This window comes from Rutidosis leptorrhynchoides, chromosome 4, assembly GCF_046630445.1.
Source record: "Rutidosis leptorrhynchoides isolate AG116_Rl617_1_P2 chromosome 4, CSIRO_AGI_Rlap_v1, whole genome shotgun sequence".
NCBI lineage: Eukaryota > Viridiplantae > Streptophyta > Magnoliopsida > Asterales > Asteraceae > Rutidosis > Rutidosis leptorrhynchoides.
This window is the reverse complement of record NC_092336.1, coordinates 18,276,278-18,293,811: the sequence shown is the minus strand read 5'-3', so window position 1 is coordinate 18,293,811 and position 17,534 is coordinate 18,276,278. Positions and strand designations below refer to the sequence as shown.

The window sequence follows — 17,534 nt, the reverse complement described above, 5'->3', positions numbered from 1 at the left end:
GATTATGAGATACTTACGAGGTACTTCAAAGTTGGGTATCACATTTGGAAATGGAGAGCCGATGCTTGTTGGTTATACAGACTCAGATATGGCAGGAAACAAAGATAACATGAAATCCACTTCTGGGTATTTGATGACTTTCGCAGGGGGAGCAGTTTCATGGCAATCAAGGTTACAAAAGTGTGTTGCATTGTCTACAACCGAGGCTGAGTATATGGCAGCAACAGAAGCGTGCAAAGAACTATTGTGGATGAAAAGGTTTCTACAAGACCTTGGGTTTAAGCAATCACGATATGTGGTTCTTTGTGATAATGAGAGTGCTATTCATTTGGCTAGAAATTCTATGTATCATAAGCGGACAAAACATATAGATGTGCGGTATCATTGGATTAGAGAACGTCTTGAAGATGGTTCGTTTGAACTTGATAAAGTTCACACCGATGATAATGGTTCCGACATGTTCACAAAGGCTTTAGCAAGTGAGAAGCTCAAGGTATGTTGCTCGATCGCCGGGATGGCGATTCCTTCCTCATAATTGGAAAGGGGGAGATTTGTTGGGTTATTGGTTTCCAATTAATGAGAAAGGCCCAAGCCCAACAAAATAGGCCCAAGATGCTAGTTGACTTAGTCAATCATTCTAGGGCATTTTAAACTTCAAGTGTGCAGCTATTTTTGGTCATAAGAGAGATCAAGAAAAAGTGTGAGATATTCCATTCCCGGTTTTAAAAACAGCAGGTCATAACAGAGACGATCCCCGGAGATCTAACCGTTGGATCTTCATCAAATTTGGGCTGTGTCTTCCTGACATCAGTGCCAAGGTTTTCAACCGTTGAATTCGTCTAAAGAGGCCTGTAGCTCGTGTTCTCGCTGCTGGAACAGAGGGCAGTTTATTGGGTGAATCATTCATCTTTTGTCTTTAATTTCTTCATATACTTGATTATTGTTGTTCAAGAGTATGATGATGTTGTATACCTCTAGTTGATCTAGAGAAGGATTATTGTATTGCTCTCTTTGTTGATGATAGTGGAATTTAAGTGGCTTACGAGTCCCGTGGGTTTTACTCTCGATTTTGAGGGGTTTTCCACGTAAAAAGTCTCGTGTATTTAGTGTGTGCTTGATTATTGTTTAGCTACTGATTTGGAACAGATTTGGAGACTGATTTGGGTTGGATTTGATATAGCTTGTTTGTTAGTTTCCTCACGGGTTCATACGGGTCGGGAAACGCTTGTCAAACGGGTTTATTTCCGCTTTGTAGATTGCCCGTTGTGACCTATTTTCCCATCAATAATGTTGTTGCAACTAAACGAAATTCATCATTAGTCAAATGCATTATATATGCACGACCTTCTTCATTATACGCTGATAATTATGTACTAAATTATCATCGTTATCGACCAAACACCATTATTAAACACTAGATTGAGAAGTTACTTAATTTGAATTCGATAAGAGAACATGATATACAATACATCATCATATCATATAATATGTCCGATCGATCACCTAACACATCATTTTCTTAGAGCATTCTCAATCGTGACGCACTTCTTCAAATTAACACATTGTTACATCAGCGCCACATCACCATTTCTTTCATATCACTAACCCATCACATATCACTCTCAACCATCACACCTTTTCTCAAACAATACAAATTAATTAATTAAACCATAGTGCAAATCTAAAAGCAAAATGTACAAATAAATAAAGTCAAACTGTCCGTGATGCATTATGTTTGAAAAGGACTAAATGGTTTGTGATGGTTGATTGACAACACATCACCATGCCACTATCAATGGTGCCAATTTTGAGCATCAATTAGTGTGTGTTTAACACACAACTTCTTGGAGCTTATGGAAGCTTATTGGAGCTTGAGCTTATGATTTTAATAAGCTCCAAGTCATAAGCTTTGTTTGGTAGGCATAAAAAGTGGAGCTTATGAAAATCATAAGATCTTAATAAATAAGCTACTTCTAGTAGCTTATGAACAAAAATAGAGCTTATGAACTGGAATATAAGCTCTGGTTAGTTTACCATACACTTATAGAAAATAATAAGCTCCAACTACTAGCTTTAAAAATAAGCTCCAGCTCCAGCTCTAGTCTATAAGCTCCAGCTCCAGTTATAAGCTCCAGCTCCGGCTAGTTTCATCCAAACATACCCTTAATGTTATGAATCAATATAAGTAAGGGTGTGTTTGGCATACAAACTTATAGGAGCTTATGGAAGTTTAAGCTTATTTTTTCATAAGTTCCAACTTCTAGCTTTGTTTGGTAGAAAACTATTACAGAGCTTATGAAAAAAATAAGCTCTGGATATATAAGCTAGTTGAAGTAGCTTATGGAAATAGCTAGGAAACTTATGAAAGTAAAATTACATTATTAGCTCATAAATCATTATTTATCATTTATTTTTTTTGTCATTTTATGCTATTTTACATGCATAAGTTTCAGCTATTTTATTAAACACTTATAAAACATAAGCTCCAGTTTCTAACTTAAAGAATAAGCTTTAGCTACAAGCTAATTTCATCCGAGCACATCCTAAAAGTTTTAATTATGAAAACTATTTTATATATGTTTTTCTTATGATGTAATATTAGTAAATTTTTATATTAGTCACCTCAAATAATGTCAAATTTTTTCTTTATTTACATCAAATGATTTCAATTTTTTCTTTTAATCACATCAAATCAAATAATTATATATTTTTTAAATCCCACGACAATTATATATGACAAGACATATTATTCCTATTTTATTTTAACAAGTACTCCTTAAACTATTTAAATCGAATCATTAAATTTTTATTTATATTTTATCATTAAATTTATATCTGGTTATTTACTGGCAAATGCACATGCCCCAAACGGTCAAACACTCGGCCACAGTCACTCACTCTATTTTAGCTACATTCCAACAACCTTTACTCTCTTTCCCGCCGGTGATAACTCGCCGCCGCAGACCGATACCTCACCACCGGAGAAAATTCAATCACCTACACATTCCACTTTTACATGTTCACTGAATTCGTACCCTGTTTACAAAGAAACGAATTATAATTAATTATCGGCGATCGCAAAAACCCTAAATTTCCACCCTTTCTTATTGAATTGTGTTTGATTTAGCTTCTATTAGCGAGTCCGGAAAGAAACTGGTATTATATTGCTCGATTTCGTCAATATCGTTCGTAATTTCAATTGTTTTCATGTTAAATTGTTTTGCTCCGTCCCTGGAGCGTAGATAGACCAAAAGAGATTAATTTTTTGTTGAGTTAATTAAATTCAACGGTTATAACAATTTATTTTTATGTGGTTTTTAAGTAATGTTATCAGTAAAGCTTGTATAATAAATTTTAGATTCAAATTAAGCTCATTTTGACTCTATTTTTTTTTTTTTTTTTTTTGGAACAGCAAACACACTCCTTTTTGTCCATGATCGGACCCGAACTCACAACCAATACCGCTAGGCCTGAAGCCCTTTGGTTAAACTCATTTTGACTTGAAGGTGAAAGTAAGCATTTTAAATAAGCTACATTAATAATTTAATGGAAACTTTAGAACATTGATTCAGCTATCCGGTTTTTATTATTTTTACTTGTCCTTCTATAGTTTTGTCTATTTAGGTTACGGGGAGTGTGCGTATATGTATGGGCTCTAATCGGGTTATCTCGTATATCTTTTTCTAGCCATCCTAAGATGTGTTGTTAGTGTGGTTTGAACAGTTCCCCTCTTGTAAGGAAATTAGTGAAGATAGTAAAAGTAAGGAAAGAGAAATAACTAACTTGGCGAAGATAATGATGTAGATTTGCATCGACAAAACTTGCAGCCCACGACTCTAGGGAATTACTTGGGCTACGCTGAAATTGAATAAAAAGGGAGTAAAGTGAGTCAAGGATAAGATGAAAGTATTTGTAGTTGATAAGGAGTGTTTCTATTATGTTTATCTTTTAATTTTGAATTTCTAGGTTGTGTTATTTTCTTTATAAATGAGATGTATTCATTAGCTAGCTTAGTGTTTTTGGACTTTATTATTGACATGAATAAAAAGAAAGCCATAAGCTTTTTATTTGGTTATTGCGTACAAACAACTTGTTTGGCTTTTAACTTGATTTTATTATATTGGTCAATAAAATAAAGTTACAAACAATCGTAGGCTTTTGTGTTGTGTGAGTTCTTAATTATATCTAAGTGTGTTTTTTGTTTGACAAACAATCCGATTTCGTCATTATTTGATATCAAAGCCAGGTTCCGATATCAAATCATGGCGGAATCAGATTGTTGGCCAAACAAGAACACACTTAAATATAAATAAGAACTCATATGACACAAAAGCCTACAGATGTTTGTAACTTTATTTTAATTAATCGAAGTAATAAAATCAAGTCAAAAGTGGTCTCAGGTTCAATTCTTGGGGTGGCCAGGGAAGGGTTGGAAACAGCCAGGGAGTATTCCTGATGGGCTGCGTACACTAGAGTATGGGGTCGGATTACTCGCCCTTCCCGGGTAACCCGAACAGGGAAAACCTTACAACTTTTCAAAAGTCAAACAAGTTATTTGTACACAAGAACCAAACAAAAAGCCCATGGCTTATTCACGTCAATAATAAAGTATAAAAAACTTAAATAGTTATTTGGATACAACTCATCTATAAGGAACAAAAAACCACCAGAAATTCAAAATTAAAAGATATTTATAATAGAAACACTCCTTATCAAATACAAATGCTTCCGTCTTATCCTTGGCCACCTTTACTCCCTTTTGATTCAACTTTAGTGTAGTCTAAGTAATTCCCAAGACTCATGGACTAAAAGTTTTATTGCCCCTAGTTTACATCAAATAAAAAAGTTATAAGGTCTTTTCCTTTCCGGGTTACTTGGGAGGGCGAGTAATCCAATCTCATACTCTACTATACGCAACCCATCAACAAGATTACTACCTCAATGTTTCCTACCCTTTATTGACAACCATAAGAATACCTCTTTCAAAGATTTTAGGGCTCCAACCACTGGGCTATCTTGTGATGGTTAAAGAAAAAGAAAAAAGAAGTAAAATGAGGGATGCATGCAGTAGATTTATGTGGGACTTTGTTAGGGTTATATTAGTTATTCTAGACATACATGTTTTTCTTTCCTTTGTAATCCATCCAATTTTGGACGCAAAGGACTCAACGCATAATACATCCAACGTATCATTTCCATTCCATTCCATTCATCTCCTTTCCTTCTCGCTCAAATAAAAACTCAAGAATGATTTATTTCTTCTTTTGCTTTGTTATCATTTCGTTTTCCTTCTTTTCTTTCTCCCCCACCTCTCATTTTGTTGATTGAAAGAGAATAAGCACTATCAAGTAAAGGGAGCATTTGCTACAGTGATTCGAGTGGTTGGTGGCCCTTCGAAAGTTGCAGGTCCTTGAGTGGTAGCTTACACTTAAAAGTCCTCCGACACGAGTCATAGTCGTTGCGCTCTGGTCCATTTCCCATGTTCGCTTACTCGATTTGCACTTTTTACTGGTTCCATCCATGCCCAACCCTAATTAATCGAGTATGAAGCGGTTCAGGTTTTCGGTTGGTTCCCGTTCACCTCTCCACCTCATAGTCCATTAGTGGGGTAGGGTGGTAAACTTAAAGGCGCCGAACTCCTCTTGAGACGTGTCCTCGATAACCCGGCGGTTCTTTGGTCTCCGCTTTTGGGAGCGCGAGTGCTTGGCGCTGTGCTTTCCTTTTCCCAACCAATTTGGTTGTGTCAGCCGGTCTAACATTTTGTTATAGGTTGGACAACGATGGATTGAAAGTAAGATAGATTTGAGGTCAAATGGCACAAGACCTTTAAAAAAATTTGAGAATGCAAGGTTAAGGACTGAAAGGGTAGGAACAAGATGATAGAGAACTGAAGTCTTGATACATTTCAGACTTCTCTTCCAAAATCTTCCTTTCAAATATGGAATGCTTCAAAAGGAAATCATTTAACTTTTGTTTTTTTCTTTTTATCTCGACAACACTATCATACCATTTGTTTTCTTTTAGATTTTAATTTAAAGAACACACTGACGTTATCAACCTTTACTTCGTTGTTAGTTACATTTGGATCACCAAAAACTATGTATATCAACTTCAAAATTTAGAGGAATCACTTGGAGTGTTTTGTTTGATTTGCAGTTTTTAGAGTCAATTAGTATAATAAGCAACAATGCTATTGCCATTAACAACATGCTCACTTGCATTATTTCCATAGTCAAATTTGGTAACAATATCGTTTTCATCATGAAACAACCTTATAAATGTGTAAATTGAGATTAAGAGAAATTAAATGTAATACTTAATTTGATTTGATTATTGATTTAAAGTGTTTTATCTGAGTATAGATTCAAAGTGTGTGATTTAACTATTGATCCAAAGTGTTTGTGTAATTAATTTTGTTGGAGATTACATAACTCTCCGAGTTAAGTCATTTTGGTGATATGGTCGATTTTTGAATTCCGTTCGAATAATGTTATTATATTATGAATGGAACTTTTTACGGGCTCAACCAAAGCTTTTTAATTTTCTGCTAAAATCTTTTTTTAGATGCTAACTAACTTTGTAATGTCTGAATGCCCATTGCAGTCAATGTAATAATATGGATGCACAATTGCACATATATAGTGTTCCTACCTACATGGATGTTAATGCTGTTTGATATAATTTTAACTAAACCCCAATACTATTGTTTCTCAGGGTAGAATGTCAGATGCGAATTGGATCTCTAGTGGGACCAACGTGTTGGATCAAAAACAGTCACTTGATGATGCAAACTTTTGTTCAACATCACCCATTTGTGCAGCGCCTATAGTTAGGCAATTTTGGAAAGCTGGAGTTTATAATGATGAACTTACTCCTAAATCCACAACTCAATGTACGCTCAAGTCTTATGTTATCTGGATGTGGCAAATGAGAGGGTCTCCTGGTTGGGTAATGGGTCAAAAGTGGGTTGGGTTGAATATATTAAATACATTTTTTCCATACTTACAAAATATTTAAAGCAATAAATATTTTTACCAAACTATGTGTTACCACATTTATAATCTATAATCGATTTAGGAAGCTGCATTATAAATACAATATGCGTGACCTTCTATCTTTTTTTAACCCATTACTGTTTTAGCTATTATTCGCTTAGTGTCTTTCAGTGGCTTGTATAATATAATATTGGTTTTCTTTTTCTTGAATTTTTTTTTTTTCCCCCTAATTATTTGTTTATGTGATTTACAGCTGGTTCAAGTTATCTACATATACACCCAAGATTCCTTCACTCTAATGCTACTTCTCACAAATGGGCTTTTGGTGGTATGTTTAGCTTCATTCCATCTTTATCTCTATTTTTTATAATAGTATGTATTGTCGTATCGTAGTTTTTCCACAACATACAACACAAGTTGAACGCATACGTATTCTTTGCAGCTGTAGCAGAACTTATTGACAATGCCGTTGACGAGGTAAGATAACCTCTGCTGATTACCCCACATTTTTATTTGAGTTAATATTATATTACTATTTATATTCACTCTGTAGCGTAGGTGAATTAAGTGAAGTTCAATACATTTTTTATGGCACTTATCTTTTTATGTATCAAGTGAATGTTGCTTTTTAGACAATTATTGTTTAGAAAAAAATGAATATTCCTATATTTGCTTCATTATTGTGCAGATACAAAGTGGGGCTACTTTTGTAAATATAGATAAAACTATAAACCCAAGAAATGGGACTGCGGCATTGTTAATTCAAGGTAGCATATCTTTTACCCTACAAAATGGCATGTTACTTTTTATTCATAAAAACAATTACACCCAGATCCAATTTTATTGTTGTTGATATTGTGTGTATTGAACTAAATAAAATTTCTAATGTATGTATTAAACCTCCCAAAACTTTCTATTGTATGTTATAGGAGGTAAGATACACACACTTGCAAGTTTTTCAAAGTTTTATGCACCATAGAACTTCTTTAGTTCAATGCATACAGTAAAATAATAAAAAGTATGAATTTTGATATAATTAGTTCTTCAAGAGAATGTTGTGACATGACATTGCTCATTTGAACTAGATGATGGAAGCGGGATGAATCCCGAAGCAATGCGCCGCTGCCTGAGTTTTGGATTTTCTGATAAGTCGTCACTATCAGCGATTGGAAAATGTATGTTCATTGCTTCTATATAATATGATTACTAACGTATTAAAGTTTTTTTTTTTTTTTTTTTTTTTTTTTTTTTTTTTTTGTACCCATTGTTAAATGCTAACAGACTAGTTATATATAAATTATAGAAGTGAACAGAAAAGGGGTTTTCGGGTCAACCTAACCCATTCTGTTTCAACCCAGACTCATCTATGACTCGTTTGAACCTGAGTTTATTTTGTTTCGTTACCCAACTTACCTGGCCTATCATCTTGCCACCTTTTATCTTTACATGTTTAGTCAATGTGATTTTTTTGACTTGTGGATGTTTAGATGGAAATGGCTTTAAGACCAGTTCCATGAGGCTTGGAGCTGATGTCATAGTTTTCAGCCGCAACATTACTAACAGGTTTTATTTTTATTCTTGTTTTACTGTAACGCATATTCAAATAGCGATTAGTTTGATAATGTTTCTTAGGTTTATTTAGAGTGCTTTGTGTAGAATTTGAAGCTTATTTTCAAATCATGTTTATTGTTTTACTTTAGTGTTTTGTTTTCTTCATGTATATTCTCCTTTCTTGTGAACAGAAAAATGACCCAAAGCATTGGCCTTTTATCATATACATTTTTGACTCGAGAATGCTATAACAGAATAGTAGTTCCCATGGTAAGACTCTTTATACGCTGGCCTAAATTAGAGGTTGCAATATCGACCCATTCACATATGAGTGGGTTCTGTTCTATTTCAATGTCTTTTTTAAGATACATTTTGGGCACTCTTAAAACAGTTTGACTTTTTTGGTTTTAAGTTTTGGTTGACCTGCTAGAGATAATACGTAACTCAAATCTTTCAGATTTAATCTTAACGTATAATGTAAATTGTTCTCTTGAAAACTACAGGTATGCTATGAGTTCAACTTTGTTACGGAATCTTTTGATGCCATACAGTCAGAAGGTAGCGATAACTCTAATTTGAATATGCGTATGTTGTTGCAATGGTCCCCATTCTCAACAGAAGAGGAACTATTTAAACAAGTATGTCTTGCTCCATACTTTTTTTTTTTTTAAACGTGAGACATGTATCACTATTTTGATTGAGAGGATATTATTATCTTTTTGAAGATCAAACTTCTTTTAGTTTTTTATAGACAACCCAAACGACGTAAGAAGTCAAATTACATAATATTGGAACATAACAAAGTTTTTTTGTAAGATGTAGTTTGAAGATGTTGGTTATCATGGCACGAAAGTTATTGTTTACAATCTATGGCTTGATGAGGACAGGAATATGGAGCTTGATTTTGAGTCAGACCCCGAGGTACTGATGTTTGCTCAAAGTTTCAAACTTTTCATTTAGTCCACTCATCTGTTACAGAAACTTTATAAGACAATAAAGTATGGGAGGTGATCCTCCTCACACACCACTTTTTGATCCATCTACACTTTTGTCTCATAAACTCACAATTATACCCCTAGAATTAATCTAGGGAGTTGAACTTATATTATTATTCTAAGTAGAATTAAGGGTATAATATGTAATTAGGTGTAGATGGATCAAAAAGTGGCGTGTGAGGATCACCTCCCCTCCCATAAAGTATATACTCGTTTTCTCTTGTACCAGTTGTGGCCAAATGTTCAAAAGTTCAAGTATATACTCGTTTTCTCTTGTACCAGTTGTGGCCAAATGTTCAAAAGTTTGTATATTTACAAGCACACTCTCACTTGTATTAAAGTATCGTAATGTGAATAAGAAGTTTCATCTCTAATCGCTTTTAGTATGGTTAATATGCATCTTTAAATGAATGATATAGTTGACATCCTATGAATAATTATTGGTCATAGTACTAATCATGTGTGTTTTTGTCAATTTACCAAATTTGGTGGCCTCCATGTTTATTATTCATTTATCATATAGGTGGATATTATATGGTACGATACTAAGATGTCTCATGGCATTATTTACTTCAGGATATTCGTATTACTCGGGATCCAATTGGGAAAATGACAGATAGTTCTCGTCAAGCAGAAAGTGAAAAACATCTTGCCAACCGGCTCCGTTATTCTCTCCGTGTAAGTTACTTTATATACCACAATTTGATGTTTTTATGTGTTCAATTTTTCATCCGTACACTCTTACAAGATGGCTGCATGCTATCTCTTTCAGGCATACTTATCCATTTTGTACTTAAAACTACCTGAAACTTTTGCTATTTTATTGCGCGGGAAAAATGTCATCTATCGTAATGTTGCTACAGACTTGAAGTACACAGAATACATCATGTATAAACCCGCCGAGGTTAAGTTAACTCATGTGCTTACATTTATTAGAACACATAAATGTTTGGTAGGCATAAAACGTAACCAACTTTCGTACAATTTCTAGATTTCACCGCTACAAAAAGTCTCCAAACTATGAAAATGCAAATATGCTTGTTTGATGCACTAATGATTGTATGGAACATGAGTATGATCATGGGACATCATTTAACCCACATACCAACACACATGAAACATAACTTATTCTTCTAATTTCTAGCTTGATAACTACTTCCATTGACCCATTTGTGCGACTTGGGTTGACCTGTTTTGACTTGTGAGTTCCTCATGCCAAAATGCTATCAAAGCTCTAAATATCTCGCCTTTATTATGTACTAGAAACCATTTTCATATTCGACTACTGAAATTGGTTTCTATATGGGGTCTCTAATGTGTTTTTGTAGCAGTGAATTATCTATTATCCACTCCGTATAATATATAGTCCAATACTTCTCTATTTTTGTTTTTTTTCTACGTCCATTAATATGATACTGCTAACTACCATTTTGTTTTAGGAACGAGAAGGTTACTATTGATATTTTTAAAAATAGGGAGTAGAAAACTACGACAAAGTCTTCGATGTTGTAGACGACTTGTTGGACAGTCCATATTTTACATCTGCAATTATCGATTACATGGCGGGACTGAATGAACTTCCTAGTATAAATCTTTATTTATGGGTTTTCATGAAAAATACTCGTTTTCTAATTTATTGTACTAATAATAATTGTTTTTATCAAATATCTTATGATGTATATGGCTTTTCATTTAAGAGACATTACAACTCCCACTTCACTCTTTAAAAGTGAAGAAGAAAAAAGTCAAGATGACTATAATACTGTGAAGTTTTCACAAATGGTCCGGATGAGGACACCTTGGTCACTTTAAACTCTTTAAATCCCTAAGACGTCAAAATTCAAGTTGAAGGTGCTTTCCCGTCCTCATATTTCAGAAATCGTCCACGCGAAATCACTTTCATCTTTTTTTCTATGTCTTCGGGATATAGTTAGTTTGAAGAGATCGGCGATGTTCTCATCCGGACCATCTTGTGCGAACTTCACATTTTTGTGGTCATCCTCAACGAATATATCTTATTGACTCTCTTTTCCTCGTTTTTAAGCTAAGGACGTAAAGTGGGATTTGCAATGCCTGTAAATTGAAAAGTGGTATACAACATAAGATATTTGATAAAAACTATTATTATTATTATTATTATTACAGTAATTATAATTATAATTATAATTATTATTACAATAATTTTAAAAACAAGTATATTTATGAAAATCCATATACAAGGATTTATACTAGCAAGTTCATTCAGCCCGTCATGTAATGGATGATTATATATCTAAAATCTGGAGAAGTCATCTACAGCATCGAGGATTTTCTCGTAGTTTTTGCTCTCCGTTTTAGAAAATATCGACAATCTTCGGAAAAACCTTCTCGTTCCTTAACCAAGAGAGTGGCTAGCAGTATCATATTAATGTTAATGGCTGTAGAAAGAAAACAATAATACGAACGTGTTGCATTATATTTTATAGATAATTCACTACTACAAAAAACACATTTTAGAGACCCCATAAAGAAACCGGGTTTAGTAGTCTAGTAGAAAAACGGTTTCTAGTACGTACTAAAGACCGGTTAGAGCTTTGTTAGCATCTTGACAAGGGTAACTCACAACAGGTCGACCAAGCTCACACAAATGGGTCAATGGAAGAAATTATCAAGTTAGAAGAATAAGTTACGTTTCTTGTGTGTTGGTACGTGGGTTAAAATCATGTCACATGATCACACTCATGTTCCACACAATTAGTGTGCTTACATTTCAAGATTAGAAAATGTTAACATGGTTTTTTCCACCACTTTTGAGGGTTTCTATCTGGTGGGTTCCCAGAAGATGCCCTCAAATTAAAATTAAACTAAAGTTGGTTAACTTTTAGTGCCATTAACATTGCTTTATATATATAGAAAAAGAGATTTTGAAGTTGTAAACGAACATACTGACTTGATATTTAATTTCATCACTTCAGGGTTCAGTGATTACTACGATAGGTTTTATCAAGGAGGCTCCACTTGTTAATGTCCATGGTTTTAACGTCTACCACAAAAATCGGTTAATACTGGTGATCACTGCCTCCACGTTCTTTACATAAAAATCTTAACGTGTATTGATTTCAAGTTAATAAGAGCTACTCTGAACTCGAAAAGCACTTTTTGGAATAAATAATTTAATCAGAGGTGGCAATATGGGCTAGTCAATCCAGTTTGACATGGTTCAAATGGGTTTGTTTTGGTTTGGGTTGGGCTGCATGCGATTGGAATATATATCTAAACATTCTGATTTTTTTGTAAGATATAAGTGTGTCAAATAAGTTCATAAAAGTTTTTTTTTTATGTCAATACAGGTGTTACAGTTCTATGATTGGAAAACTTTTAACCTTTTTTCAGCACGTTAATATATATATATTTAACTTTTTCTTAAGATGTGTTTATACAGCCATTTTGTCCCATGGTTAGCTTTTCTAGAAGCAGAGGAAGAGGTGTAGTTGGTAAGTACTCCGTATCTAGATGCTCTCGGTCGGGGTGCCTAATGAAATTTAGTTGGTGTCTAATTACACAAAGGCTAATTGCAGGTATTCTTGAAGCAAATTTTATCGAGCCTACTCATGACAAGCAAGATTTTGAGAAAACTTCTATTTACCAAAAACTAGTTCACCGCTTGAAAGAAATGACATGGGAGTATTGGTAAATCGATTCTTTTCATATGCCAAAACCACAAAATTTTGAAAACATAGTATCAAATGACGAAGCTAAAGATCCAATATTTGTAGGGATTACCATTGTGGACTGCTCGGGTATTATATATTCAAAAAACCTCGACCCCCGTCGGCCGCCCCGGGTGCTTCTAATTTTATTCATCAGCATGGTACGGAACAACCCGTTCCTTTTAGAAGAAACTCCAATGCCGGTCATACAACGAGAAAACCACCGATGATAACCGTCATAAATAGCAAGGCGGCTTATGAGTCAAAATCCTTACCAACACCAGTAGAGCCAAACATGTCTAGAGGTTTCCCCGAAGGTAATAAATGGAGTTAAATAAAAAAAAGTATGTTTTGTTGATGATTGTCATAATAGGTTTCGTATGCTCAGTCTTCACTCAAAAGTCTATTGTATGCATCATATGTTCAATCTGATATCACATGACCGGTATACAAGTGTTGGAAGTTTTATACATACAATAGAACTTTGAATAAAGTTATCAAATTTTCTTAGACACTAAAACCTTTTTTTTTTATACCTGTCTATTCTGCCTTTTGTTTTTCTATAAAAAGGGTCAAACCTGAAGAGAAAACCAAGTGGTCAACCTGCAATGTTCGATTCAGAGGCTCGAATGGAGGTTAATCCTAATAGAGTATCAATTCCGGTAATACATCATTTAAATTAATTGGCTTTGTAATTTGTAATATTAGCAGTGGAGACGAAATCAGAAATGTACTATAAAGAGGGACAGGTTAAAAGTGACCAAAAATCTATGTTTAATGCATACTATCTCCATAATCGTTTATTCGAAGATTTGAATTATAACTCATTAAATTTTGTTAAGAGGTTTTTATACGTTATATTATTCTTTTGTAGCCTGGTTCGGTTAGTCATGACGCGACAAATGCAATTCAAGAAAACCGAATGCTTCGTGCCCGGTGAGTACTCATAACATATCCTGCATGCATTTGATTTCCATTTACTGTTTTTTCTTATTTTAGGTATCTTAATTACCCTAGCTATTTATATGCCTTTTTTTTTATTCGATATAAATACGGAGTAATCAAGAAAAATCACAGCTATATTTTACATTGACTGTGATTTAAGCACGATAATGCAATTGTGATTTTGTCTAATAGTCTCATTATTCTTTATTTCAGATTATCAGAGTTCAATAACTTAGAGGAACAACTAAAACTTAAGGTACCCTAAGTCTTTTATTTTATAGGCTTAATATCTCATCAGGCCAAGTACTGGTGGCAAAATTGACCTGTTAATGGGCAAACAGTTCAAAATTGGGTCAACAGGTGAAATGGGTAAAATAATACGGAGCATAAAAGCATCCCCAACCATAGCTTTTTATTATGTTAGAAATCTTATTAAAAAGCTTTTCAAATTTAACTGTAATCCTTTCATCAAAGCCTGAAATTTCTCAAGTTATAGACACCCTAGAGAATTAGACCGTGTGTATTCTTATTAAATACATGTTATTAAATGGTAAAAAAGCTTTTGAAAGTATTTTTGTTGTTTTATTTCATAAAACTTAATCATTGTACTTCTGTATTATGTAACATGTGTAAAACATGAATTATTATTGTATGTAACATGTGTAAAACATGAATTATTATTGTATAAATTTACGAAAACAACAAACATCACAGTATTTGCATGTCCAGCCCGACCTGTATAAATAATACTTTGTATTTGTTAAGTTTTGGTGTAATCATGCATTATTGGCAGGTGACACACCTTAATTGGGAACTAAACCAAGCCCAAGCGGAGTATGCTCGTCTGCTGGCCGAGTTGCAATACCTGGAGAAAGTGAAGTTGGAAGCAACTTTCTGATGTGCTTAGTTAAGTATAAGAGAATCCGTTTTCTTTGTAAACGTTTACATTGTAATATAATTTTTAGTTTCGGCCGTCAAACACCCAAAGCCTAACCTGGTTCCAGTAGCTACAATAAAATTATCAGAATCTTTCATTATTACAACCTGCTTTATTAATGTCAAAGACCAGATGTAAGCAAACTGTAATTTAAGCTCCATATGTTGTTGTAGCCGTTAGGCAGAATGCGATACGGGAAAATAAGAAAAACAATAGTTTGCATGGCTATGTGGCTATGTCATTTGACTAAATTTTAGATGGAAAACAACAAAAAAGAAAAGATTTGTCTTCAACAAACATAGTAGAACCCTTGACCAAAGGTTGCAAAAACCGCTACTCCGGAGTACTTAATCAAAACTTTTTGAACAACTCATGATATGAGGTTGTATGCATTAACAAATCATGTTGGTAAACTTTAGAACTGTTTAAACCACAAGTTCAGATTCACCCATCACGCAAATCAAAAATTTATGAGGTTATACGCAAATAAAAAATTTATATAACCAATTACGATCGGTCAAAGTCAGTTCTAAACGTTAAAATAATCAAATCCGAGCACTGGATTAAAAAATATGACCTTTCAAATTTCAAAGGTTTCGACCTTCTGTGGTCACTCACGATAATGTTTGCGACCTTGTGTGTCCTGTCTTTGGCCCAAGTCGCAAGCTCGCAAATAGCTTTGCGTATTTGACAAATTTTCACTCGCAAAACTAACAGATTTTCAAGTAGAAAACTCGCAAAAACGGTTTGCGAGGGCATGTTGATTGTTTTGTTTTTTAGGGCAAATTGTAATAGTCCGTTTAAAAAAAAGGCATTTAGGTTATTAGCCAGATTATCACCAAAAAGTCCATTTTTTGAACTTGTTTGCGTGAGAGCCCATAAAAAAAAAGTTTGACAATTTGCCCTCGCAAGGAGCAAGATGCCTTTTGCTCCCTTGCGCCTTGCGTCCTTGCGACTTTAGTCACACTTGAGAGCAAGGAGCAAGGTGCCTCTTGCTCCCAGGTGGAAGCAAGGTGCATCTTGCTCCCTTGCTCCCAGGTGGAAGCAAGGACGCATCACAGGTGGAAGCAAGGACGCAAGGAGCAAGATGCACCTTGCGTCCTTGCTTTTGCTCCCAGGTGGAAGCAAGGACGCAAGGTGCATCTTGCTCCTTTGCTTCCACCTGGGAGCAAGGGAGCAAGAGGCACCTTGCTCCCAGGTGGAAGCAAGAGAGCAAGAGGCACCTTGCGTCCTTGCTTCCACCTGGGAGCAAGGGAGCAAGAAGCACCTTGCTCCTTGCTTCAAGTGTGACTAAGGTCGCAAGGCGCAAGGGAGCAAGAGGCATCTTGCTACTTGAGAGGGCAAATTGTCAAACTTTTTTTTTATGAGCTCTCACGCAATCAAGTTCAAAAAAATGGACTTTTTGGTGATAATCCCAATAGAATATTATTTTAGTAGCTTAAATCAGTGATAATGAAAGAGTAAATGTGTTGCAACATGTGATGTTTAGTTTGGAAGAGTGTGATGGATTTCTATTCCATACATTATTATATCAGAAGTTTTTTTTTGGGTAATGGGATCACCCGATGAATCTTATAAAAAAGAATAAAGTATTGTTACAATGAAGAACAAAACGACTATAGAAAAAGCTCTATAGCCTCTCAAACAACCTAGCTAATACATAAAAACTAGCCAGCAAGAGCAACGAGCTCAAACAAAAACAAGTAGTACACACTTAAGAGATCTTCCAATCTGATTTCAGTCGTAACGACTGAGGCGAACTCTTCCACTTCCGGCTTATAAGTTTCAGCCTAACCGTAGAGTAGATATCATCATAGACCTGGTCATGCGATCTTTTCCTCCTCTTAAAACATCTGTTATTGCGTTCCCGCCACAGCATGTAAATCGAAGCCGCATATAGCAGCTTCACAACCACAATCCTTCCTACATTTCGATCGGCAAACGGGCTCAATAATAACATGAAATCTTTCCAACTATCGCTGAATATAGGGAAATCCATATGTTGCTTAACCTGAGTCCATACTTGTTTAGAGAAAGGGCAATTAAAGAACAAATGATCATGAGTGTCAGGGACCTGGTTGCAGAGCGAGCACACCAAAGGACTACCTCGAGTTATCTCCCAAGGTTTGAGCTTATCTTGTGTTTTAAGTTTCTCACCCATTAGGAGCCATAAGACAAAAGCATGCTTGGGGATACATTGTGCATACCACACAACCGAATACCATGGAGCAACAACAGCTCTAGTACGAACAAAATCCCAGACCACGTGAACTGAGAAATCACGTAGGTCACCAACACTATCCTTCCACAAGACAATATCCAGATCGTCTGAAAAATTAGGAGGAGCAATCGACGTTAACTGAGGGAAACGAATCACCCATTCAGAAGGCCAATTCCATTCATTGTTATGGGTGATGTCACG

At 34.8% G+C, this 17,534-nt stretch overlaps 1 protein-coding gene across 3 annotated transcripts; it reads left to right on the top strand.

Moving 5' to 3' along the window:
* The first annotated feature begins 3,009 nt into the window (after positions 1-3,009).
* Positions 3,010-15,284, top strand: LOC139840173 (protein MICRORCHIDIA 6-like). Of its 3 annotated transcripts, XM_071830400.1 has the most exons (21): positions 3,010-3,156; positions 3,413-3,512; positions 6,715-6,892; positions 7,249-7,323; positions 7,438-7,472; positions 7,684-7,762; positions 8,081-8,170; positions 8,483-8,558; positions 8,738-8,816; positions 9,050-9,184; positions 9,369-9,467; positions 10,118-10,219; positions 10,314-10,445; positions 12,496-12,588; positions 12,963-13,014; positions 13,099-13,210; positions 13,297-13,547; positions 13,801-13,892; positions 14,105-14,166; positions 14,389-14,431; positions 14,969-15,284. In XM_071830400.1, exons 3-21 carry the CDS (start codon positions 6,721-6,723, stop codon positions 15,071-15,073), a joined length of 1,884 nt encoding a protein of 627 aa, XP_071686501.1. In that variant the 5' UTR covers positions 3,010-3,156; positions 3,413-3,512; positions 6,715-6,720; the 3' UTR covers positions 15,074-15,284. The 3 variants fall into 3 exon arrangements, 1 of the variants encoding a protein (XP_071686501.1); XR_011757269.1 differs by lacking the exon at positions 13,801-13,892 and having other exon boundaries at positions 14,969-15,064; XR_011757268.1 differs by lacking the exons at positions 14,389-14,431; positions 14,969-15,284 and having other exon boundaries at positions 13,801-14,032; positions 14,080-14,166.
* Positions 15,285-17,534: the final 2,250 nt, after the last annotated feature.

Bases quoted from the DNA above. Each gene is read 5' to 3' on its own strand.
- LOC139840173 (XM_071830400.1), top strand. From the start codon at position 6,721: ATGTCAGATGCGAATTGGATCTCTAGTGGGACCAACGTGTTGGATCAA. The intron at 13,211-13,296 runs GTAAATCGATTC...CAATATTTGTAG, and splicing joins GAAATGACATGGGAGTATTG to GGATTACCATTGTGGACTGC. The intron at 13,893-14,104 runs GTAATACATCAT...ATTCTTTTGTAG, and splicing joins CTAATAGAGTATCAATTCCG to CCTGGTTCGGTTAGTCATGA.